This window comes from Melospiza melodia, chromosome 2 (genome assembly GCF_035770615.1).
Source record: "Melospiza melodia melodia isolate bMelMel2 chromosome 2, bMelMel2.pri, whole genome shotgun sequence".
NCBI classification, from domain to species: Eukaryota; Metazoa; Chordata; class Aves; order Passeriformes; family Passerellidae; genus Melospiza; species Melospiza melodia.
This window is the reverse complement of record NC_086195.1, coordinates 14,283,873-14,310,440: the sequence shown is the minus strand read 5'-3', so window position 1 is coordinate 14,310,440 and position 26,568 is coordinate 14,283,873. Positions and strand designations below refer to the sequence as shown.

General features: G+C 39.7%; 2 protein-coding genes across 9 annotated transcripts in view; both read right to left on the bottom strand.

Moving 5' to 3' along the window:
- The window catches only part of APOO (apolipoprotein O), a 42,100-nt gene extending 36,429 nt beyond the window's left edge, over window positions 1–5,671 (bottom strand). For all 3 annotated transcript variants that reach the window (XM_063182423.1, XM_063182422.1, XM_063182421.1), the window contains exons 1-2: window positions 5,614–5,671; window positions 1,040–1,147 (exon numbers count right to left, since the gene is read on the bottom strand). In XM_063182423.1, the coding sequence (XP_063038493.1) occupies window positions 1,040–1,147; window positions 5,614–5,622 (117 nt within the window). In that variant the 5' untranslated portion in view covers window positions 5,623–5,671. The remainder of the gene's footprint in view (window positions 1–1,039; window positions 1,148–5,613) is intronic.
- Window positions 5,672–15,062: 9,391 nt separating this feature from the next.
- Window positions 15,063–26,568, bottom strand: part of KLHL15 (kelch like family member 15) — a 28,279-nt gene continuing 16,773 nt past the window's right edge. For all 6 annotated transcript variants that reach the window (XM_063182391.1, XM_063182408.1, XM_063182399.1 and 3 more), the window contains one exon: window positions 15,063–21,848. In XM_063182391.1, the coding sequence (XP_063038461.1) occupies window positions 20,739–21,848 (1,110 nt within the window). In that variant the 3' untranslated portion in view covers window positions 15,063–20,738. The remainder of the gene's footprint in view (window positions 21,849–26,568) is intronic.

Genomic DNA, 26,568 nt, shown 5'->3' with positions numbered 1-26,568 from the left:
AAGTCCAGGCTTGCACATTCTGCTGAGCTGGAGCTGATGGCAAGCCCATTACTCACTGACATGAGCTCCATGCTGCTGCCTCAGGGCTGACTCAGGCCAGCTGAGGCTCCCAGGGCCCCCTGCACCTGCAGCTCCTCTCACTGCTCAAGGGAACTGCCAGCCACAGCACCTGGGTGTGCACAACACAGCCTGGTTCAGCTCCAGTGCTCATGGTACAATGCTCTGGGTTGGGTTGAAGTACTCAAACCTTTTAAACAACTGCATGCTCTCGTGCCTATAAAGCTGGATTTAGTTATGAACTACTTATTTTGATTTTTTAGTGCTGGAAACCTTTAAAAGCCTGTGTAACAGTGCTGCTGAATCTACAGTTTGACAGGGTATTTTAAGGCTCTACTTATAACCAAGACATTTGTTACATCTTAAAGAAATGAAAGCATAACAGGTACTTATTGCCACTACGTATTGTATTCGTTGTTGCTTAGGTCTGAATACTGTGAAGAAAGGAAAACTGAAAAAATTCTGCAGGCTACTATGGTGGATTCAAAGTATTGCCAGACAAGAACTTAGATATTTAAAAAAGAGAATATTTTTAGAAATAAAACATTCTGATTCACATTTATGTTTTAGTGGAGAACATAAATGAATTTTTATTAGAATTTACCAACACTATTTACAGTAAAAAGTAAGTGCTATTATCTGGGTAAAAAGCAAAGAAAATATTCCTGTGGACTTGAAATATAACCATAAGTAAATCTACAAACATGAAAATGTAATTTCTGAATGAATAATAACAGGTTTTAATGTAGGAAAAATATTTTACACACAAGCAAGCCTGGCCCTATCAAGTGAAGAACATCAAATGCCATGCTCAGGTAAAAGCAAAACTGTACAGACATCCCTGGTGAGGAAACCTGAGAAGCAAATTTAAAGGCAAGAAAAGAAAAGGTGACAGGATGTACCGAAATGCTTTCATACATCAAAACACAATGTTTCCAGAATTCTTTAGATAGGAGAGCACTAAGACTCTAACCACACTCACCTCCTCAATTTTCAGCAACTCCTTCTTGGAAGCCTTCTCTGAGGAAGCAGCATAAACCTGGACAGAGAGCAAGCCCAGGCTGACAGGGGTGGCCCCCAGCCGGATTACCTGGAAACATCACCAAGGACAAGAACATCATTGTGTGCAAACAAAACTGCAATGGGCCTGAACACAGCCAGGCAGACATGTGTGTGTCCCCCTATATGGTAAAGAGGGATCTCAACAGATGCCTGGAAATTAGGAGAAAGGAGGGTCAGCAGTGCACAGTTTAATGCTCTCAGGCACTGACATGGTAACATCTAAATCACTCAGGTGGTAATTGGAAAAACCTAAGGCTAAAGGGGGCAGTAGAAATAAATGCTAATCTCATCTGTTTTCATCTCACAAAAAAGATCTTGTTTTTTCTAGTTTAAAGTAATTTTTGTATTAACTTTCTCAGCTTAAATAACAAGATTATATTCATATTTTAAACAACTTTGTGTATGCCCATAATACCTCCATTTTTCCATAGTTAGTACCAAGAAGTTCAGTGTTTTACTTCTACTTAATATCTGCACATAGACTTAGGAAAACAAGGAGACCTGCAGCTATAAATACCAGAACAAAATCAATACTTTCTAAGAATTTTAGGAGCGTCTCCTACTTTGTGTAAGAAACACGAATTACTTGACTGTTTTTGAATACTTTAAATTCAATCCAATCACACCACACAACCACCATGATTAAGGTGGATGGATATAGTTCTTCCAATATTCAGGACCTATGCTAAACTGAATTTCTTAATGGGAAAGTCTGCTTCAACTTAAAAAAAAAAAAAAAAAAAAAAAAAAAAAAAAAAAAAAAAAGAAGAAAAAAAATCTTAGCTCCAGAGTAAATCAAGATGCCCAGAGAGCATTTTTTCCAGCAAATGCCCATCTTTGTCAGCAGCAAAGTATAACTCCAGAAATATCAGTTGAAATGGGAAAGCTTTCAGTGTCTGACACTCCTGTAAGGTGCAGAGTTACAGCAGCCGGTGTAACTGGATCAGGTTACAGCTCCAGCGGGTCTAACACCAAACTGGAGGTGCCTGGCTCCTCCCCAGCACTGCTGCCCAGCAGTCCTGCTGCTCACCTTGCCCTGGCTGTGGTGGCTGGAGGGTCCCACCGTGAGGGAATTCACCTGGCCAAAAAGATTAATCCTGCAGGAGAAGGGACAGCTTTGTGTGGCTCAGCAAATGGAGTCCTTCCTTCCATGGAACAGCCTGGCAAGCACCACAGGAGCTGTGGGACAGGGCTGGGAAAGGAGAAGGCAGCAAGGCCTCTTCCTTTTGTGAAAAATGCGTGTATTTTATAATTGGCTTTTCGCAGATATTAAAATGAATATTGTATGTGTGGTGTCAGAAAATAATGCTGTATTAATTTTCTTAAGTACTGTGTTAAATATAGTTTTAGGTTATAAAAATTGTTAAAATAGAAACTATGCTATGTAAGATGCTTTGTTTAACAGAAAGGGCTTGCAGCGAGATAGCAGCCACAGGACACCCAAATCTTTCAGAGAAAGGGAATTTATTGCCCTCTTATCAGAAGAAACGAACTTCTTCCCGCCTTGGAGGCGCTGTTAGGATTAGAAGGAAGAAGTTGACACTGACCAGACAGAATCCTGTGTTTGAATGCAATTTATACATAATGTATGAGGTGTATGAATATGCAACAGGCTATTGCTTTTAAGGGTTAATCCTTTGTTAACGGGTGTCCTTTTTCAGGCTCGTGATGCCCAGAAAAGGTACCCGGACATCCGTAACTCTTTGTTTTTATTGTCTCATATTGTCTTAATTCAATTTGTCCAAACTGTTATTACTCTAATTGTGTCACTATTTTTATAACCACTTTATTACTATTAAACTTTAAAAATTTTAAAATCAAGTGACTGGCGTTTTTCACACTTTTCACAGCTAGCAGGGTCTGTGGCACTGACTCAGCTGCTTGTGGCACTGGAGCCGTGGTCACACCACCCCTCCTCCATGCTGATAGAAAACAGCCTTAAAATTGTCCACACCACAGCAGCTTACTGTAGGCAGTCAAGCATTTGCAGCTTCAATTTCTTCCACTGCCCTGCAGGTGGAATGTTTATTAAATGTAACCAACAGACTCCTCAAACTAAAAATTTGGCTATACAGTTGTCAAACTTCCTGAAAATGCTGGTTTAGGCGTAGAGAAACAGCACACAAGAACTACGTCACAGGATTGCTCTTCTGGAAGACATAAGAGATCTGATGGGTCAAAAGGAGTGGAAAAACTTGCTTAAAATGGAAGTTTTTCCTTGTCTGAATTTATGGACTCGTTACTAAATCACTATAAATGAAACACCACAATGACTGGATCAGCTGTTTCACAGCCAAGGAAAGACAAGGATAATCTCTAATAGTGTTTGCTTAAACACTTTTCACATACTTCCATTAGCCAGGACAAAAACAAATGCTACTAACCATTAATAGCTGTATAGTTAATTTCCTCAATCTTTCCTTTTTTCATTGCAAAACTGTTCTGTCACTGAAAAGGCAAAAATCTAAATGCATTTTCTTTCAGAAATATGTTTTCCAACGGTGTAAATGGTGCTAAGTGTCACCAGTAGAAACTGTAAAACCAAATGTTTTAGGTATTTCAGATTTTTATATAAAGACACAAACAGCAGAGCACAAGGCTGGAAGCACCTGGGTTTCACAAACCAGTATCAGTGATCACAGAACTACTCAGACTGAAATGTTAACTGTTTATGTTACCAAGATAATGAAGCGCAGACATTTTCCATTGATTTTAATTTTTAACAAAATGAAACTAATCTCTGAAAGTGCAAGTTAAATCTCTTCTTAAATGTGCTGTTCAAGTCATACTGCAATGGTCTCCTACACGAACTGCCTTATGGGACAGACAGAACTGCTGCTGAAACACTGCCTGTTTGCATACACAGAAGTGTTTGGGAGTATGAAAGATCAACTGCTGTACTTTTTGTTTCCAAAACTCCCTTCAGGATCTCATTTTTGAATTCCATACTAACCACATATTACTAAACCAATTGCTTTAGTAAAATATTTTGACTGATTGAGCTGTGCCTTCAGCCTGCCAGTCTTACAGCCACTCAGTATCAGAAAACCTGAGCCAACATTCTTTTCCATTGGCAATGCTCTGCAGTTATTTTAAGCAAAAAAGACACATTTACTCCTCTCTAGCTAAGAATTCAACTTTATCTTTAGACACCAGATAGGAAAAGCTTGAGCATACTTTTGAGAAGGCTGATATGGTCCTGAAGTATGAAAACACTTCATTTCTCTCATCTTTTTCAATTCTCCCTCCTATTTCTCGACCCAAACTATAAAAACGTAAAACCAAAATCCAAACTCTTGAACACTCCTGTCCCTGAAGCACAAATATCCCGGACAAAAAGCCACCTTCCCTTTGGCTCTTGGAGGCACAACATCAGGTTGGCCTGAAGCACCTAAACCCTCATTAGCAGCATAAAGGTACTAACATACTTAGTGCCCAAATGCACAGGTTCACAGATAAACCTTCTAATGACAATTATGGAATTCTCAATGATTCCGAGCACAGAATTCCAACATCAAAGCACAAAAAGAACAAGGAATTTGTGATAAGAGCAGAGCAAGCAAGGGCTCAGCACATCAGCACCACAGACTCACAGAATTGTCAGGGTTGGAAGGGACCTCTGGAGCTCATCCAGTGCAGCCCCCGTGCCAGGGCAGGGTCACCTGAAGCAGCAGTGACACAGGAACATGTCCAGGTGAGTGAGCTTTGGATGCCTCCTGGGCAGCTGTTCCAGGGCTCTGCCACCCTCAACGTAAAGAAGTTCTTAATGCTGAGATTATGAGTTTCAATTACATGTTAGTATTTCATATACTCAGTATATCGGTATCTAGAGATATTATCAGCATATCACACGGAAAATGGTACCAAGGAAAATGAACACCAAGAACCAAGCATCACCAGGTTTTGATTTTTTTTTTTTTTTAAGCAAGCAGCCGTAACAGCGATCTGACTGGCACAGAGCTCGCTTTTAGCCTGATCTGGGCGTCTGGAGCTCCTCTAATCAGAGGCAAAGACCTCAGAGACAGCGAGAGCCGGACCGTGCTTTCCGCAGGTCCCACAGACAACCTTCAGGCGCTAAAACGGAGACTTTTCAAGATCGAGCTGACACTTTGAAGCGACAACTGCCCGAACCCAAACTCTGCGGCAGCACACTGCAAAGAGGGAATGCGATCTGCACGCACCGCTCCGCACTCTGCGGCAGCACCGCTGCACCCCAGAAGCGACTCTAAGTCGGGACTGTGCCTCTGTTCATGCAGCACGGAGGGCACGCGGTGCCGAAGCGCTAAGAGGAGCGGTGAAACAGCTGCAAGGAGCGCGGCCCCAGCAGCGTGCGGAGCGGTGCGGAGCGGTGCGGAGCGCACGGAGCGGTGCGGAGCGGTGCGGAGCGGTGCGGAGCGGTGCGGAGCGGTGCGGAGCGGTGCGGAGCGGAGCGCACGGAGCGGCGCGGCAGCCCCGAGCGCTGCGGGCCCGGCCCGCGCGGGGACCCTTCCTCACCTTGAACATGGCGGCGCCGGGCGCGCGGCGACGGGGCGATGGCGTCACCGCGGCGTGACGTCACGCGGGCGGCCCCACCCCGCCCCGCTGCAGGCGCCGCCCGGGAAGCGGAGGGGACCGAGGGCTCCCTGGGGAATGGCGCCCGAGGGCTCGTGTGGGACAAACGTGGTGCCCGAGTGCTGAAAGCGCTTACACACTAGCCCTCAGCCCCGCGGCATGGCTCCATGTGTTACTCTGCGGCCTTTATAAAGATGGTTCTGCCGTTCAGAGATCACAGAATCAATCACAGGATCACGGAATCATTTAGGTTGGAAAAGACCTCTGTGAGGGTGTCGAATCCAACCTGTTACCGAACACCACCCTGTCAGCCAGACCATAGCACTGAGTGCCACGTCCAGCCTTTCCTTAACCCCCCCCAGGGACGGTGACTCCACCTGCAGTCCATTCCAATGCCTACTCACCCTTTGTGTGAAGAAATTCTTCCTGATGTCCCACCCAGCCCTTCCCTGGCACAGCTGTGTCCTCTCCTCCTGTCGCAGGCTGCCTGGCAGGAGAGACCGAGCCCCAGCCGGCCGCGCCCTCCTGCCCGGGAGCCCGAGAGGGCGATGGAGGCACCCGAGCCCCTTTACCCGGCTGGACACCCCCGGCTCCCCCTCACAGCACCCCTGCCCCAGGCCCTCCGCCAGCTCCACCGCTCCTCTGCCTCTGCCGGCATAACGTGGATGGCAGTGCTGGTTCTGCTTGGGGTAGAGCTCGTTCTCTTCACAGCACCTGTGTACTGGATTAGTGCTGAACACAGGGTTGATAATACAGAGATGTTGTTGTTACTCGTGTGTTGAAGACAGAATATCCCTTTCGTCATTTGGGGTTACCTGTCCCAGGTGTGTCTCCTCCCATGCACTCCCGGCCCCTCTCCAGCGTGGCCTTATAAAAAGCAGAAAAAGCCTTGGCTCCATGCAAGCCCTGCTCAGCAATAACAAAAACATCTCTGTATTATCAACCCTGTGTTCAGCACTAATCCAATACACAGCCCCATACCAGCCACTGTGAAGAAAATTAACTCTACCCCAGCCAAAAGCAGCACAATGGGACTAGTGTATGGATAGCGTTCTGTGCCTATCTCATATTAAAAAAAAAAAAAAAAAAAAAAAAAAAAAAAAAAAAAAAAAAAGCAAAAACAATTACCCACCACTCTTTTCTCAGTATTTTTACACTTTTCATCTCTGCATCCCTTGGGGCATCTCCCAGCTCACTTCAGTGAGTTGGACAGATGAAAGTTTTTCACATCTGCAGCAAGGGAGGGTCTTTTGTACATCCCACAGTAACTGACTTGTAACTCAGTGGGAGATGAATATCAGAAATGAGGAGTGCTGAATTTCTGTCAGAAAATTACTTGGAACAGGCTGCCCAGGGAGGTGGTGGAGTCACCATCCCTGGAGATGTTCAAGAAACATAGTTTCTTGAAAAAAGCTAATACTGATTTTAGAATATGAATAGCACTGTGTTAGTCCTAGAAAACGTTGTTAGAATTTTAATGCAAAAGGTGAATCACCTGAAGAATATGGTAGCAAACACTTCATCAGGAACAGTACTGTGGAAAGACAGACAAGGTAGGCACCCTTGCACGATTTTCTTTGTCATGATAATTTTTGTTGTTCCCTCTTAAAATTCCTACATTTCTTTACTGCAGATTCTTCATAGACCTAACAGAAGCAGCTATAGCAGGAAGAAATTTAACCACTGCATTTCAGAACTGGGCAATGCTCCTAAACTGGCAAATTAATGGGACAGCAGAAATACCTCTAACAAATGGTACAAGATGAGCTCCAGTACCCACAGACAATACTGGTATTTTATTATGGACTTGGTTATAGAGATTTTAGCATGGAGAAGTTACCTAAAGGGTACCTAAATGACCAATCAGTGAGGAACACTAATTGCCCTCTTTCTCCATTGCACCATGCTTTGCACAATCAGTTACATTTACAGAATATAAGCCACAGTGAGGTAAATGTATATGGAAACTGATTTTGCAGCAATTTGTGAAGGCTTTGTCAGGATGTGGAATGATGGTGTAGTTTGCAAAGCACTTACATTTCTTGATGCATTTTTAATAATAATTCTCAAGGAGTTTAGAGAAAATGTTCAAAGCTCAAAGTTACAGGTGAGGAGCGATGTGAATCACTCAAGCTGAAAAATGGCACCCAACCTGGTTAGTTCTCAACCAAAGCTAAATCCCATGCCATGGGTAGGATCAACTGCTCCTCAATTTTTGTAGGGGGCAGACATAAGAATATTTCAAATACACTGTCTTTTTAAGTTTGGTACATGAATAGTAAAGAAAATTCCAATTCTTTCTGGACATAAAATGGTGTAAATGTTACAAATATGTATTTTTGTCATCAATTTATATGTAGTGGCTATACAACAATTATTAACACAATTATGTAACATATATAAATATCTGAAGAACAGATGGTTGTTTCAAAAAAAATTTAATCCAAATAATTTTATTAGCTCAGATATCTTCAGTGCACTTTTTTCATTGCAGATATTAATCTTTAAAACTACTGATAGACTGATTAAAATAAATGGGAAAACCTTTGTAGAGAACAATACAAATATATTTGCTTTTATGTAGGAGTATTCTTCTCTTATACTGGAGGAGGTTGTCCCTGCCAAATTTCCCTGGGACAAGGATAATATATGCCATAATGGATTATGCACAGTCCAAAACACTGTCAGACAGGCTTAAAAAGGAGCTCAAGTTTCTGCTGCTGAGGCCACAGAATAAAGAGGTTTGGCATGATTGACTCCTGGCTGTTTCTAATGTAAGGACCTCTAGCAAATTTCAGTTTGATTTTGCATGCCAGTAATTTTAGAAAATTGGCTTTTCTAAACACTTGTGAAAGACACATTTTCCCTCAGAAAACTCAGAGATGCTTGAAAATGTCACCACAGTTCATAAACTATGTAATCACAGGCAGAAATACAATTTAAGGAACTTGATCTCTAATCCAATGCCTTAGGCATTATGGTCTGAGCTTTCATAATGTTGTATTAGATTGCTTGTTTACAGTTTACTTTTTGGTCAGGAAAATAAGATCAGTCTTTTACGACTAATACACTTAGAGTTCTTTGCCATAGATGTACAATTGTAGGGGAAAAATTGATTTGTTGCACATTAATGTTAAAATATGAGTGTGTAACATCTGTCCATCAAATACCAATGAAGTTACCTACTCACACTGATTACTAGAAAACATTATAATTCTGGATGGATGGTTTATTTTGATGTTCTCCTTCAAGATAAATGTTCTTTTATATTAATAAAACCAAACAAACAACCCCAACACCCCCCATTTTTCTCCATGCACCTTTTCTCATTAAAACAAATTATTTTTAAAAATACCATGACTTGTCACTACAGTTTTGCCAGCCTGTTCAGAACTGGGTTTTGATGTCTTTATGAAATAAAATGCTATTCCCCCTCTTAGAGCTTTTTGTGTTATAAGTGGAAAGAATGCTGTTTGGCAGCACTCTCTTCAAGGTCATTGAGAACATGTAGTTAATAGGAAATACACAACCACAAGAGCTTCAGTAAATTCAGTTCCAGCTGTTAAGCAGCTTCACCCAATGCCGTGAGGCTCGAAATGCCCACACAAGGCCCAGGGGGAGGGCCACGGCAGGCACAGCCATGCAGAGCCATGATCAATTCCACAGGTTCCTGTCACTTCTAGCACGTATTTGTCAGGCAGCTGACTGAACTGCCTTTTATTGGGTGGTGATGACACTTTTCACAATGCCTTCAGTAGTTTGCATGTCCATAGGAATACCCCTTCATCCTTTCTACTTCATTTACTTACGAAATAAAAACAAACAGAAATTGAACAGGCTTTTGTATTTAATGAGACCATCTTATTTAGAGTGAAACTTACCCTGTGCTTTTTCTTTTCACAGCTAAGGTGGGTCGTCCTTCGACGTTTGTCAGAGGCACTTTATTGGCAGCTACAGGTCTGAATTCACACATTCAGAAAGCAATTTGGCTGTTGAGAACAGATGCCATTGCAGAGCTATTTGTGAGTTCCCACTGACCTACCTTTAATTGCAGCAAAGGCTTTATGCATTCACATCTGAGGTAAACCAGGACGAATTTCAGCACCTGTTTTCTCACCAGCTTTGTCACATTCTGACAGCATCCAAAATACACTCTGTGCTTTCCAAATAAAGATTCTATAAAATAAGACAAGAGGCAGGTAGAAGAGAGACATACATAATGCAAAGACCCCAGTATAACCCAAATGCATCTATTTCACTTCTGGTATACCATGGTTAAAAATCCAAACATTCCTTCCCTGATTCAAATCCTTGGCTTCTTGCTGCAGCCACCAGGAGCTCTGGTTCCTCATTTTCCAGCTACTCCTTCCAGCCACAATGAATAATTCTTCTGTCATTCTATCAACAGGTTGTTCATACCACCAACAGAGATGTGTGGATTGCCTAGTCAAGCACAGGTAACAGGCTACCAGTAGCAGTGAAAATACAAACAGCTTTTTGATGCCCTTAAATACTCATCACAACAAAATCCAACTCTTTTCAAAATTCAAATGCATCTCAGATTTCAGTTGAATGGGATACATTCTGGAAATCAGCTGAGGCTAGAAGATGAAAGGTCCTGCATCTTTTGCCAGTCTGTATATATTTTGTGCATGAATTTTTTTTACCTTAAAAAATTATTTTCACAGCAATCCCTAATTTCTTTGCAAGGTGATGTGAATAGCTTTACCTCATTTGCCTGTAAATGTCTTGATTTACATATATTCATAAATATTCATGCCTATTAAATGCAGTACATTATTTACCTAAATGAGTTTCTAGGTCTACCAAATAATTCTCAATTAAAGGTACACATTCCTTCTGGAAGCAAAATGCCCTTTTTAGGACATAATCTATTTCTGTTCAGAGCACTCCTTAGTCTGGAAATCCTTCTGCAGTTCCTTGCTCTGTGGTACCAAGGCCTTTGTTCAGGCTGGGTTTGCACCTCTGCATTCCTTTGCCTCATTCATCAAACCCCATCATATCTCGTGGCTGCCACTATTGCTTCCTTTCTAGCAGCATTTGCCACAAGGGAGCAACACCAACCTTACCCAAGCTTATTGCTGAAGTGCATTTGGGAAACTCTAGGACAGGTCTCTCACAATCACTAATGAAAGCCCTCATTTCAGTGGTTTCCCCTAATGATCCCTTTTCTGTTTAACACGCTTTATCCCCTGCTTCTCCTCATGTGACACCATTGATGCCTACCCCCACTCCCTCTGGAGAAGGGCCATGGTTGCATGACTGCAGCTCATGATGCAGGAACTGAGGGGCACAGGGCAGTGGGGCACAGCCTGACAGTCTTTACTTTAACTGCTCCTATCCAGTACAGCATTTGAAACTACCTCAGACTCATAAATTAGTACAGTATGGTGCCTTAGCTTGCTTTGGCTCTGGTATAGATGAGAAAAATGTCACATTTCTCAAGTGTGATCAAATAGGTTCTCCCTCCTCTGTGCATGTAGCAGTGCAGGGTACCACACAGGCCCAGAAATTGGGTGTTACAAATAGGAGCAGCTTTGCTGAACATCAAGAGTGGCAATTTCATGAACTGAAAAGCCTGAGGGATCAATCCATTGTTACAGAAAATGGGAATATGAAACAGGTAAATTGTATGTCTGGTTCCAGGCATTATCTCTGGAGGATATTGGATTATTTCCATCCACAGCAGATGCATAAATCATCAAAAGTTAAAGTACTGGAAAATTGCTAACCCATCCAGCCACTTTAATGCGTTCTGCCCTGCTTTGAACAAGGCTGCAGATCTGAGAGCAGATCTCTCTGTGGCTTTCTACTCCGGTTTAACAAGTTTAGCAAAAAATACATTCTTGTAATTGATTTTTACCATGGGAAAAATAAAAATCTCTGCACAGCAAAGCTGGGACAAAACTAAAATTGAGAAACTCTGATCACTTTTTAAGGAGCATATGTTCTGCAGAGTACAGTTGGTTATTATTTGTGTGTTAACAATTTTGTACTGAGATTTCCTTGGCTGAGGTATTTAGTTTATTTAACTTACATAGAGGTCAATCTCATTCCCCTTGTTTTCAGAGAACAGCACTAATCCAAAATCCACCTCCTTCAGAAAACAGCTAAAACACTTCCAAGAAGGTTGTTAATTGGATCACTTCCCAGCTTTAAGACCATGAAAAGTCATTCAACTAAAAGCTACAGTTGAGTTAATTATCATCACCTTTTTTTTTTCTTCTGACTACATAATACTTTGCAGTGCTTTGGATAATCTGTCAGGAGAATGATTAGGAAAGTTATTACTTGACAGTAACTTCCTGATTGCAATTAAATGAACTCCAAATCCACAGGAGAAGAAATATATAGATTTTAAAAAAAGTTTTTGCCCTCTGAAACATCTTCTGAAACTGGTATTTTGGATTTCATTATAGTAAGTTAAAATTCAGTTCTTGGTATCAAGTTGCCACCTGTGTTAGATGAAAAAATCCTTGCAGAACTGCCTGTAAGAGCCAGAGGAAGAAGTGAGGGCATGTGTGGCACAAGGCAAATCCTATGGAACATCCTCAGCTGACCAAGGACACCTCAGGAACTTGGACTCTTCCTGGGCATAAATTTGCCAGGAGGGCTTTCTGAGACGTGGAGCATGATAGCAGAGCAACTCCTTGCTTGAAGGAGTGAAAATAAAGGTCATCTCTACATCAACATAGGGGAAGCACTAAAGGCCTGCCTTCCATTGACACCAGAAGCACAATCCCATGCATTTTGTATGACTTGGGCAATCTGGGAAGGTAAACACAAGAGGAACCCACTGGCCACGTTAGAATTCTTACGCTGAAGTGACAGAACTTGAACACAGAGTAAATACTTGGTTTCTGTTGGCATGATGTAATTCCTTTGACAAAGAAAGGATGGTAAAGTCAGGAAGACTCATCAATAGCACTCAAGTACTATTGATGTAAATAAACAGACCCATAAACAGACCCATACCATGAAAAATTCACCACAGGAAAGAAAAGATTCTCACACAGAAAAAAATTGCATGGTGTAACTCAAACTTGTGAGGTGAAGCACATGACAAAATCCAAACAAAGTCCAAACAATGTTTAGAACATGCCTGAGGACATATGGAAAAGGCTGTGGGAAAGGAGGCTGCCAGTTCAAGCCAAAGACAGACATAACTGTCTGGTAAAATTAAATAGTGCAATATAAGGGTTAACCATTAAAAGCCTTCTACCTCATTAGAAAACAGATATTTTATTCAGCACCACTTACTGAACAACATTTATTTGTAATGTACAGGAGAAATGCTACCAAGGGTGACACCACCAGGAGACATCTGAAGGCATCAGACACAAAGCAAAAAGTATTTTTGAGTTCCTTTACAGACCACATACCATCAATCTCGAATGTTTGGTGCTCAGCATATGGTGTTAATGCATTCATTCCAGTGGATAGATGACTGAGCAGTCACTGCAGGCTTCACCAGACATCATGATGAGGTTCATTTTTACCTGTAAACACTGCCCACAGCACCTGTCAGCACAACTATAGAACTGAATGTAGCAGTGGAAAGTTTCATGAAAACAAGAAACTGAAGCTGCCTTTACACATATTCTCTGCCCTCTTCCTTGAATGAAGGTTTTGCTCATGCCAAGGAAGTTGCCTTGGTCCAGGTGGTGTCTCTGTTAAAGGATGGCACTGAACCATCAGCAAGATTTGACAGGCTAGAGGTGAGTAGGGTATCATGTATCCACAAGAGTATTGTGGACTCAAAAGGTACAGAACTGATACAGAATCTGTGCAATGGCCAAAGCAACACTCTGCCTTTCCATATTATTATATCAATGAATGAACTCATTATATGAATCCATATAATGGATTCAAAAAAAGAAACAAATAAACAAACAAAAAACCCCAAACACAAAAAGCAGAACCCCAAAACCCTAACCTATAACAAAGGGGGAACAGCTGTTGAAATTAGGAATTTCATGTCAACAAGAATAATTTATAGCAAAGAAAGCATTCACCAAATAAGCTTTTTGCCAAAATAACATTAATTTCATACCATACAGAACAAATGAACACAGATTACTAACTACTGTCAAAATTAAGGCCACATATTAAACAAAACAAAATGAAGAATTTGGTACGAACCAGTCAAAATGTGACAGCTCTTAGTGAAATAATGGGAACTTTGTTGGAGATGCCTGATGAACTACAGAGGTGCTAACAAGTAATGTCAGGCATTGTGACATCTTGGAAAAAAGGTATTGCCAAAAATTCCACCTGGCTCACTGAGAAGGGAAACTAAAAAGCAAATGAAAAGAAATATAAGTAATATTTACAATGTGACAAGATTGTAATCTTCTCTTCCACTGTATCAGTCTAATGCATTTAGTCTCCTCTTGAACTCAAAATGGGGACACATTACAATTAAAAGAGGCCCTTCCTCCCTTTAATTCATCCACAGCAGTCTCCCATTAAACAGTACACTGTGTAGGATGAAGAAAAGTTGCTAAAAAAGGAGGGGAAGGAGGAGGGGATGGGAAAAGTTACTTTATGCAAATGAAGTTTGAAGTAATTTGAATTATTAAAATAAAATTAAAATGCTATTTTAGAACTCAATATTGAAAAAAATAAAGACATCACAGTTATTTTCAAATATTCTTGACAACCTTCAAATATTCAGACTTTTAAACCAGGGGCTTTGATCTGAGAGAGACTTGACAAAATAGTGACAGAGAAAGTAAAAGTGTGGCAGTGGACTGACAAGGAAGGCTTTCATCAGACTGCTTGAGAAAATAGGATTATAACCTGTTTTACCTGCCCTCCCAGCCTGCTCCTCCTCCCTGGCACTGAATGCTGATCTGACACTTTAATCCTGAAATGAAGCTTCCCCCTCCTGTTACAGGCAATGTTGAGAAGCACACCCTGCTGCTGTGGCACTCTGAGCTCCCGGGGGGATGCACACCTGGTCTGGGAGCCCAGAGCAGGGAGCCTCTGTCCTGTCCTGGCTGCTGACCAGCCCCAAAGGCTGCCCTGCCTCTTCAGCCGCGGCAGTCTGAATCCAGAGCTCCACACCAGGGGACAAGTGTGACAACCAAGTCAACTCCAAACATTGATTCAAGCCTGAAATGCAGAGTGAACAGATAAACACACCACAGCAATTAGACTGGGGACACAGCGAAATGCAGCTAAAGAGAAAAGCCTGAAGTTGCTCATATAAGCACATCCAACGTGATGGGACAGCTCTAACAAAATCTTACACAGACATTGCAGCAAGACAGTTTTGAAGAATGTTTAACTGAGTCATCACTGAAGTCCTGGAGAAGATAATCCAGGTCCACTACATTTTTGAGTACCACAAAGTTTACACAAGAGTGTTTAAAGATTAAAAATATTTTATTTACACTTTTCTTTATACACATTTTATACATTTTTTTCAGCTTGAAACCCAAACAGAGCACATATGCAAGTCTGAGCATACTTGTATCCATGACAAGGGAAAATTAATTTCTGCCAAAAAAAAAAGACAAGAAAAAATGCTTTAAAACAGTTAAAAAGAGGCAATTCTTAAATTATTTAGACAAGTTTATAGCAGTCCTAGAGTAATCATTAGACAGGTAATCCAAATGTATATATGAGGACATATACAAATAATTTTGATTTTCTATAGGAAAAGTATTTCCAATGGCTAGACACAAGCACAGTACAGTTTGAAAATAACTTTTCCTGTTAACTTATCAAATACATTCTTTTCAATACAAACAATCTGATATTGTACACTGGAATTGTGGGATATTATAGTGGAATTGCAATCTCCAGCATATAATAATTTATTTTAGAAAGATCTAAAAAAATAACAATATGTAGGGAAAAATATTTAACATAAAAACATAATTCACTCTTCCCTTCACCTGCTCCAACACTGACATAAAAGTTAGGTGGGTCCCTCTGAGGTAATAAAAGCCCCCCTAAATATAGCTAACTTTACAGTCCTATAGAGCTCTTCATTTCCTAGACTTACAGTAAGATTTTTCTACCAGAGCCATAAATAAAAACTACCTGCACATAGAAATTATTTTCCCCTAGCTACCAACATAATATTAATCCAATAAGTATTTAAAATTGATTTTTGAAAGCTGTTTCTAGAAGATGACATAAATTGAACTTAGAGAAGTGTAAAAAAATTAGTAGAGGGACACACAGGAAAGCTGTGCTCAAAACAAATTAGTTTTTCTGCCACATGCCACATACAACTGTTTTATGACGTTTACCCACACAAAATGGAAATTTTCAAGTTACTCACCAACTTTCAAAAATAGAATACAAATGCAAAAGTAGTCATTAGCATTTCTTTTAAGCAGCTTTTAAGTGTTTAACAAACATGAAAATCTCAGAATGTTACCTACAGGACACCAGCAAGCTCTGTTTAAACAGATGCTTTAAGATGTTTTCCAGTTATGTTCTTTCCTACTCTCCTCCGGCAAACCCTGCCATGTGTGACAGATGCTTATTCAAATAGCTTCACCACCTAGATATATATTTTTATTAGCAGGAGAGCAGGAGGGATGTTCTCTTTGATGGCCCCAACCCTATAAACTCTTAAGCACAGGCAGAGTAACACATGTGCTTACATGTTTTCCTTTAAGTACCTTAGAGTTTTCTGTTTCTTTGTATTGGACTATTCACATATGTGAAGTCTACATCTGAAGAATCTGGGGCCCAATTCACTATTTATTTTTTTAAGAAAAAGTATATTAAAAAGGCAAAATACCTCTACAAATGCAACTACTTCTAAATAGACTTTGACAAATGCAGGCTGACACAAACTACAAGTTTATTTTAAAGAACTGTTAGTGTCTCCCCACAATGCTTACTCTCCCTTTGCTAAAGAATGGACGTCATGAGTTAAGCAATGGGGTTTTTTACATCAGTTTGAATTTGCACCTGCTGAATTTTATCTGTTTCCTGAGTGTCAAGTGAAGCTTCATCCCTGACACAAGTAGGTACCATATTCTCAGCATGAGGAAATGCAGCACTTGGAATTCTTGAGGCAGGAGGGCCTCAAGAATCAATAGCTTCAAAGCCCAGGAACCAGGGAAGTGTTGCAGTCAAACCCTCAGAGCTAGTTCTAACAGGACTGCTATCATACTGCAGGAAGTAGGGCATCCACATTTTTCAAAAGTAGCATAAAAGCAGGTTGCCAGGTAGCTCATATGCTGCCACTTGCTAGCAGTGCTTTCTGAAACAGCAGGACCTCTGTAAAACCAAGGTCTGCCTTCTTCCAGCTGAATTCATGGGGAAAAAAATACCCAAAGTTTCTTTTTGCCAGCTGATGCCTCCCCACAATGAAACTACCAACAAACACTTTGTGGCAGAAAGTGAGCTATTTTTTCCTTATGCAGTACTTAAAAAAAAAAAATCTGTCCCCTAAAACCAGACCTAGGAGCATGTGAAATTGGAACTGGCAGTATCCAGTCCCTTTACAGGAACACTGTGCTTTTTGTCCATTGTCTTGTTTGAAAAGAAAATTTATTTCTGAAGTTGGTTGCTAAATTAAGAAATGAAGCTGATATATTTTTTCTATAGATGTGAAAAAAACCCCCTAGATTGTAACTCATTATGTCCACCTTTGTAAAAAAAGGCAAGTACATTTGCTTTTAAAAGCAAGTCATATGTTGCATTTTAAATATGTGGGTGACATTAGATTTGCTGGTATTCCGTTATGGGATGGGAACAGGAGAACCTTCCCAAATCTAATAACCAAAGATCATAACTTAGCTATTCCTTCACAAATGAGAGGCATTTAAATGTATTTTAAACCCCATCTTAATCTGACCATAACGCTCAAAATTTGATAGTAACAGGCAATTCTTATCAGCCATCTTAGGTTTGTTCCTAGTAAGGTACTAAGTTATCTGGAGCTAAATACTAAGAGCAAACATTAAAAAAAAAATTTCAATTAAAAAAATCCCTCCAAGTAACCAAAGTAACTGTCTCAAAAGTTCCATTATAGTATAAAGGAGAAGCTAATTTTTATATTTCAGGTCCAAAACAATGAAAGCACAGTAGATATGTAAACTGACAAAACATGCTCCCATATCCCCACCACTCTAATCCCAAGCATCCCTAATGCTGGAAAGCTTACAGCCAGCCTCTCAATGGGGACACAGCTTCAGGGAAGCTGAAACCAACAGTTCAATTATAATTTCACAGAACAATTACTACTACAATCCTGAACAAGAGCTTTCAGAACTGGGCACCTGAAGATAAACATGAGCTTAAAAGCAGAGCACCAAAACCCATCTGGTTCTTCATTTTTCAAGTGTCAGCACTCACCAATTACTTTAGTGGCAGCTGCTGAGTGCACAGAGCTTCAGAAGGTGCTTAAATGCAGACTCAAAAATGTAACTTGAGACACCCCTATCCTTACCACTACTTTTAAAAAAGTCTTGGCCATGTCTTTAGGACATCTGACTCCTGAACAGCAGATATCCAGAGCCAGGGCTGCTCCCACACTGGCACTGGCCCCACACAAAGTGAAGTGCCCTTGACAGCTGCCTCACATAGGATTAGCTTGCTGCCCCATTAAGAAATGAGCTGGTGACAAAAAAAAAAATAACAAAACCACTAAAACAAACCAACTGTAAAACCCTAACCCCAACAAACAAAAATCTCTCAACCTGTGTTTTTTTCTCTTGTGCCCCAATATTCCATGAATTATGTACAGTCAGCACACAGGCAGCCCCTACCAGAGTCAGTTTATCTCTCCCCATGTAGGGTGATGTACACGTCTCACAGTGAAACTGAGGTTTAGTGTAAAGCCACATTTTTTTTAAGTTAGTCTATCAAGAAAGTAAATTAGATTTCTAATTCAGTAAACTGAATTCGTATTAAAAAAGACAAATTTAGCTGCAAACTATTCTGCATCAGAAGGCTGAATATCAATATTTGGTCCAGTCCCTTCTGTTGTAAATAACTTATCACTACAGCTACGATGGCAAACATTACCTCCTTCTTTCAAAATATATGAATATACTCGATTAATAAATCATTTCTAACAATAAACAAACCCTAAAAAAATCTGCTGACTTGCCATATAGCTCCAAATACTCACATTTCAACCCAAAACATAATTCCTACAAAGATACAGGAACACAACAGGAGAAGTTTTACACATTGTTTTAACTTCTATTATTTGAAATTTCATTTACACAAGCAGATGTTGTTTTTATATAGAAAATTTAGGGTGATTTTGGTCCCTTTGTAAGTGCATTCTTTTGAACTCCCTGAGTACTGTACATTCCTTTTCTACAGTGAATTCTGACTGGAAGATGCTGAACAAAGTGGTTTTGCATTGCTGCATATAAAGTAAAGTCTATTGCTTAAAATGAAACACAGCAGCATAAGATTTTACAAAATATGCAGCTCATGTTTCAGCATCTGAACTACATGTGAGCCTTCAGCTTCACCAGATCTCTCCTGTGGGTTCTAAAAGTGGCTGATTTACATCCACAAAGATAGTCCAAATGTTATTTGGACTATACTGTTATTATTTATGTCGTGGCAGATAATTCTTATCAATCTACTGTCATTTATACCTGCAAGTTAGCACAATGGAATAGTCAAAGCCCTCTTGGACCAGCCATCTCTACTCAGGCACTCCAAGGTCAGTAGCCATAGTTGTGGAGGTTTTTATAAAAGAAGCAGAAATTACACTAACAAACCAATCACCTAACTCCACATTTTCCAAACACAGTAGTTCTTAACAGTTAATAGTTAAATAATAATAATAATAAAAAGATTTTATCACTTCAATATGAGCACTCATATTGAAGTGTGAGTATAATAAAATATTGACAATAAACTGTAGCATATCCAGTATCCAGTTCCAGAAATAACTGTGGGTTACAGCAGTGCTGAGCATTTGCTTTTTGACGTTTTCAATTTCAACAAAAAAAGAAAACTGGGCAGCACATTGAAACCAAAAAGAAACTCAGGTAAAATGAGTTTACTTTTAAAAAATAATTTATAAAATAACAAATAACCAACAGTTCATTATGTAGCAACAATATAAAGAGTTTAAGGTTACTGGATCAATCAGTATACACTAAAGATACTTTGATACCAAATGAGGCTTCCAGTTTCACTTAGGAACTTTGAACTATTTAGCTCATGAAAGAATACCCTAAATTCAACAGATATGGCTGAATCTGTGCACTAGTTAAAATATAATATTGTAACTGCACATAAAAAGATGCATTTATATACAGTTTTTACAGTGTATGCACATGTGTGTATACATTTTTTTACTCACCAACAAACAACACAGACAATAGAAGGCAGCATAGAAATAGAGTTTTGAATATAAAAATGCTTTGTTTTAAATTTAGTAGAAAATGTGTAGTTTGCATTTTGGCAGACTTACTGGTACAGCTATACAAAACCAGGAAAAGGGTCATGCAAAAGGGTCAAAATTCTTTTCCAAAGTAAATAAGGAAAAACAAAAACACCTAGTAGATTTGAGAGTACTTTGCAGTTAATAGGAAAAGCATCTAAAAGACAACATAAAATACAGAAATGGTTGGCTTGTTACTTTATACCTGGTTGTACCCAAGTACAGGTGATGAACTGTATTTTGATGCTCAATAAAAAATGAAAATAACATCCTCCTTCTCTTCCTTTCACAAATATTTTTGTCAAACTCAACTTACTTCAAAAGCATAGTGGTATAATAGCCATTAAAAAAACAGAACACATTGTGGACATAAAATGTTACCAAAAAAAAAGCAGACTCAAAAATATATTTTTTTCTCATACTTACAATTACATTTATTCAAAAAAAAAAAACCCACAAAGCTTTCACAAGGTCAGACCAACTATCACCTTTTCTAATAAACTTGGTAAGTACACTGCCTGTACATCCTGTTTCTCTTGAGCATTTGGGCATTGTTCTTATACACAAGGAAATGTCTCTGCAGGAATTCAACTGTTTGTAATTTTTTTCAACAAATTAGTATAGCTCTTTTGTATTTGACTGGGTTGTTCATTCTGTTTTAGCTGCAACGTCTGACATGCTCCAAAACATACTCAGGGAAGTGCAGGCTGCAGACCTGTAAGCCATCCAGCTTGCACGGCATCCTTGGATATTCATCTTCTTTCCACTTGTTTTCCTCTGGATCAAAAGTGAGAATTGAATCACTGTAATGACCATTGTAACAAAGGCCTCCAAGAACCATTATCTGCTTGTCCAGAACAGCCACACCGTGACCACTCCTGCCTATTGGCATAGAAGCCAGTATAGTCCACTGATCGGTATCGGGGTCATAAACCTCTGTAGATGGACATCCCTGAGATTCAAAGGAAGCTCTCAGGATCACACAAACACCACCAAAGACATAGAGCTTACCATTATAAGAAATCATTTTGTGAAAGCATCTGGCATAATTCATTTTGCATTTGTTTTCCCAACAGTTAGTGACCACTTGAGTTCTCCGCGTTCGCTGCTCTACCGTCCCTTCTTTACTGGGATCAAACACACACACTTGCTTAGAAGTTGAAGAGGATGTAATTCCACCAGTGATATACAACTTGTTACCAAGCACAGTCCCTTCATGTCCGTACTTATTGACTGGGTAGGGATCCACAAACTCCCATTTATCTTCGGTGATGTCATAGCGCTCAGTGGAGTAAAAGGTTTCATCCCTGGTTCTGCCAGCCACTGCATACACGTACCTGCCAATGACCCCGACAGCGAACTCGGAGCGTGGCACAGACATGTCTGCCATCCGTAACCAAGTGTTCTGCCTTGGGTCGTACCTGAACACTTTGGATGAAGCATGGAACTCGCCATCTGGCCCCAGTTCTTCCCCACCTAATAAGAACACGAAGTTATTGACAATGGCAAGGCAGTCTGGTCGCAAAGGTACTTGAGGACCCTCTAGTTCCCACCAGACCCTCGGTTTGTGCAAGAGAAGGATTTTACTGTTTACCATACTGTGTCCTATCATTCCTCTAAATACTGCAGTCTGGGGTTTGGCAGAACGAATTTTGTTCGATTTCATTTCCATCAAAGGCTGCTGGTGAACGCTATGAAAGTAATTCATGGCTTGGTCAACCTCATGTCGCAGCTGCCGGGAGTATCGGTAAAACTCTGATGTTTTTACCTATGAATACATTTAAAAGATATTAAAATTCTGACCACGAGAAACAATCCAGAAAACCTAAATCACTATATGTCATTTGAAGATTATTTTACTTTGTTTCATTCAGGCAATCTTGAGAGCAATTGCATTTATGCATGAAGGTTTAAACTGATGTATTGTTATCCAAAATCCAGAAGGCAATTTAGTGATTAAGAGCAGTGACTAACATTTTCAGCAGAATAATCACATGCAGAATTTATGCTGGAATTAGGCACAACTGAAATCCCCAAGTCTAAGAATCATTCCTTCTCCTGAAAACAACTTCTGTTCATCTTCTGCTTAATCCATAAAGTACCCAAATTAAAAATTCCATATTTTCCTGGGTTTCAAACACACTCTACACACCCATTCTGTGGTAACCAAGGTCTACTCTAGTCTGTTTTTTTTCCTGCATTCTCACAAACAAAGCCTGAGCTCCCAAATGCTAGGCTCTGCTCACACAGCTATGAACTGCCATGGGGTGGGAAGGGAAGGTACCCAACTGCCTTCCTTCAGAATATGTGCTTGCACCAACTACTCATCATGATGACAACCTTAGTGTTTCCCCTGTGTGAGTCTCCAGGTTAACACATGCCTTGAACACAAGAAGGAAATGTCTCCACCTATAATCCTTTGGTTGTGCATTTCTTTGGCAAATTGCGGAGGTAGGTTTGAACTTCCACTTCCCAGGTTGAGAGTTACAACCTAAAAGCCATCTTTGTTCAGTTTTATTGGAATTGCAGGCACAGGGGAAAATAGCAATTCGTTCTGGGACCCTTCCTATTATCTGAGCCTATTCAAGTGCCTGAGGCTGGTCCTGAGACTATTCCAAAACATATTCCTGTCTTGAACATTTTAATTAATCTAGCTCACCGTGGGAATTTCTTCAGAGGCCTCACTCTTCCTGTACAGTGTGGTGTAACACAGCATTCTGAATCACACTTCTAAAACAAATCAAAACCTGCTAGATGTTGCCAAATCCACAAACCCTCAATCAGATTCGATCCTAAATGCCAGTTTCTTTCACATAAAATTGGATTGCTTTCAAACAGTCTAAAAGCCTTTAGTATCCACCAGCTCCAAATAAGCAATGCTCTGAAAAAAAATCAGAGGCCACTCTGAAACTTCAAGTGATCACAAGGTAACACCAGGAGCTACTGTTTTTAAGTATCTTTTACCCCACCTCCTCCTACCCTCTGTCCCAAAGAATAAATGCCTCAGGCATGGTGGTATGAATTTTGACATATATGGAAAGCAATTTGGAAATAAATGTTCTTTATATCTTGTGAATAAAGTAGCTGCTTGTTCCATAAACACATACCATTAAAATTTTGTTAGCCATCTGGTAATCATATCTTCCTTGTGTAGTAATTAGGGCATTCTGCTGTCAAAGAATGATTGTTTAAAAAAAATGTTTTGAACTGCTATTATTGAACACAACTTGCACAGTTTTTGAGACAGTTTGAAACACCCAATTTCAAAAAGAAAACCAAATATTAATCTACTATTGTAAAGTGATGTATTGCTCAAGAGTTACAGTGACTTAATGTTTTTATTTAAACTTTTTCTTTCCTCCACTTATATCTTGACAAGTTTAACTTATCTTTGTTTGAAAAAAAGGAAGATGGTCACATGCAGATCATATATATTATTCTTGAAGCAATGTCCAGCCTCTTTCTACTGTTTTTACCAGAAGTGATTTTGGAGCAAAAAAGTCTACTCAGGTATGGTACTCACAGAAAACCCACAGCAAGCCCAACTCTTCTGGGAACAACAGCTCTGTTTTCTTGTTGCAAATAAATAATATATCATACAAAGACAGATTTGCTCATATTATATTTGTTAGAATAAACCATTTACCTTGCCTGACTGAAAAAACTGAACATAAATTACAGAAAATATGCTGGCAGGGAGAACCACAGCACACAAAAATGGTGACATATACAGGTGAAAAAAAAATGAAAAAAGAAGTTAAAATAACAAAGAATCGTGGCTGGGCTACTTTATCCTTAAAAGGAACTTTCAAATTCTAAACCAGCAGGACTACTTCATGTATTCCCAAACTGGAGCTATCCTCTTTGGAGTTCAATAAAAATATAAATTCTCTTTTTTTCCACCTATATGCAGTTCAGGTTTTCTTGGACAATTATGGAAGACAACAGGATCAACATGCTTACAATGTGAAGCATATCAGTAGAACCTGGCAGAAATGGAATTTTTTTTTCTTTCTCCCTCAGCATTTACAACTCTGTTATTAGATCTAGAAACTGGAATGCCAGCCAGAAACTGGAATTAAAATAAGCCTACAACCTCATCAGTGTACTCCTCCACATAGCCTAAATCTCACCCCATGAGAACATGCCAAAGGAAACAAGGAGTATCTCTAATTCCAGAGAGGGACCCTCAAGACCAGGGAATCAATCTCTTAGTTTACTTTTGCTTATCTTGACAAAGGCACTCATGTCAAAGCCAAGCCTCAAGCTCTTACCTTAAATGACAAAGACATGATGGAGCAAATGCAACTCCAGTTATTTACACCCTCTGTGACTGCAGCTCACGGGGAAGCTTTGACAAGCACAGCTTGGAAGAGCTGAACATGAAAATACACAAGCACTAACAATTCTTACAATATGCAGAAAAAAAAATCCCACAAAACAAGAGTGATTGACTGCTCACTTCTGGTAAGAAAAGCTAACTGGAGCATTCTCAGACTTGGCTGTCAAGGAAAAATATCCCTGTTTTTAACCATTCACCTTCAACCATCCACCTTTCACCAGCATAACCTCTGCCATACAGGGGCAGCACCTCTCCTGAGCCTCAAATGATGAATGTTAGGATATGCCTATAGGAAAGTACAGACTGCTCACACTTGCTTAATGCAAAAGAAAACAAAGCAAATGTAGGTAATTTGACCCATTTTCAGTCATATATTCTAGAATGTTCTAGAAATATTTGCAATGTTCTAGAAATATTTGAAAGCCCTGTTCAGTCCCTAGTAAGAAAAACCCTCTGCCTACACTTTCAAGTAATTTTACAGTAATTTTCATTACTTGTGTATATTCTCAAAAAAGAGAAGCATTAAAATTTAGGTGGTTTGGTATTTAAAACATCTCTAAGTTGTGAATGTCAGCAGATGAATGCCCATGGCCTTTTGCAGGAACTTCTATCTGACACCCAAAACATGCAGAAGGAAAGCCCTCAGCCTTCAAAAGCAGGCTCTGCCACTACCTGCAAGGAGCAACAAGGAGCTGATCAGCAAATATCCAAGTCCTTATCAACAGACCAATTTTCCTGTTAGGCTCAAATGGAGAAGCTCTGGAAGGAATGTGTCCACAATAAACAACACTCAAACAGAACACACGGATTTCAGCAGAACAGGTGGAAATGCACAGCAATTGTCAGGAACCCTGAAGTAAAACAAATGTGCATTCCTAAAGAGTACATCATCAACTCCGAATTTATAAAAAAATATTAATGCTTCAAAGCATTTTCAAAGTTTTTTTTTAGAGTGTTCTGTTATCTTGCTGAAAGGTCTCAGAGGCATTTTAAGTCGGACTTGCTTATCAACCCCAGTCATACCTGTTAAAAAAGGAATTTAATCCAAGTCTAAAGCTTTGCTCATGTGATTTTCTTTACATACTTTACATTCTTTCCAAATCTTTCTTTAATTTTCTGGAAAAAATCCCCTTAAAGAGGTTATGCTGGGACAAAACCTAATGTAAGAGTTTCCACAAGATCTCCAGAGATGAAGGATGGGAACTATCTCAGTGTATGAACTACCAGTGGTTCACAGTTTTTCTGCTACACAGACAGAACAGCATAAACAAAATCAAACGTGTTATTCCATAATAAAAGATGTAAAAATAATTAGAAACATCCATCCCTCTACTTGCCCCCTGGGGCATCCCTCCAATGCATTTGAGCTTTAATGCATTTCCTCTCTTCATTTTAAACCAGTGAAACACTCCATAAAAAGTGCTGGCTTTCCAAGTTAATGCAGTGATTAATCACTGCCTATTTTTCTGAATGCATGCTTTTCTAGTTGTAGCAGCTATGGAAGTCTCAGAATCTTCCATTTATATTATATGAAGAAGTAAAACAAAAAATTAAGCCATTACTTTCTAATTTGAAAACTTATCTCCACAAAAGATCAGCTGTGTCCCACATTATGTTCATCAGCTTTCCCCCTCCCCAAAACCAATTATGCTAATTAATAAGCTGCAGGAAGAGCAATGAAATGCCAGGTAGGTGTTCTCTAACACATCTGACTTCAGTATACAGACTTAAAAAAAAAATTCCTCATACAACCACTTACAGCTACTGCTCTGTTTGTATTCTTGTTACTTGGGTTTATAAGAAAAAGTTTTAAAAATCAGAAAACTGGCTTCTTTTGAAGTGCTCAAACTAAACAGCTATTATTTGTGCACCTGGTAACTAAATTTTAGTATGTGATTATATGGGGTAGCTATTAACTTGCTTCCTTATGTAGAACTCGTAAAAAAAACCACAAAGGCAAACATAAACGAAAGCACAGAAAAATCCCAATGGCTCATAATGTCACTTTATCATCTCTAGTCATTAAACAGAGAATTGTTTTAAAGATTCCAACTTATTGTGCTTATGTTTTCTAAGCCTGCCAATTCTGAATGTGTGATGCAGCTCAAACTCAGCTACCAGGAGTACAGAAGCAATGCTCCACCTT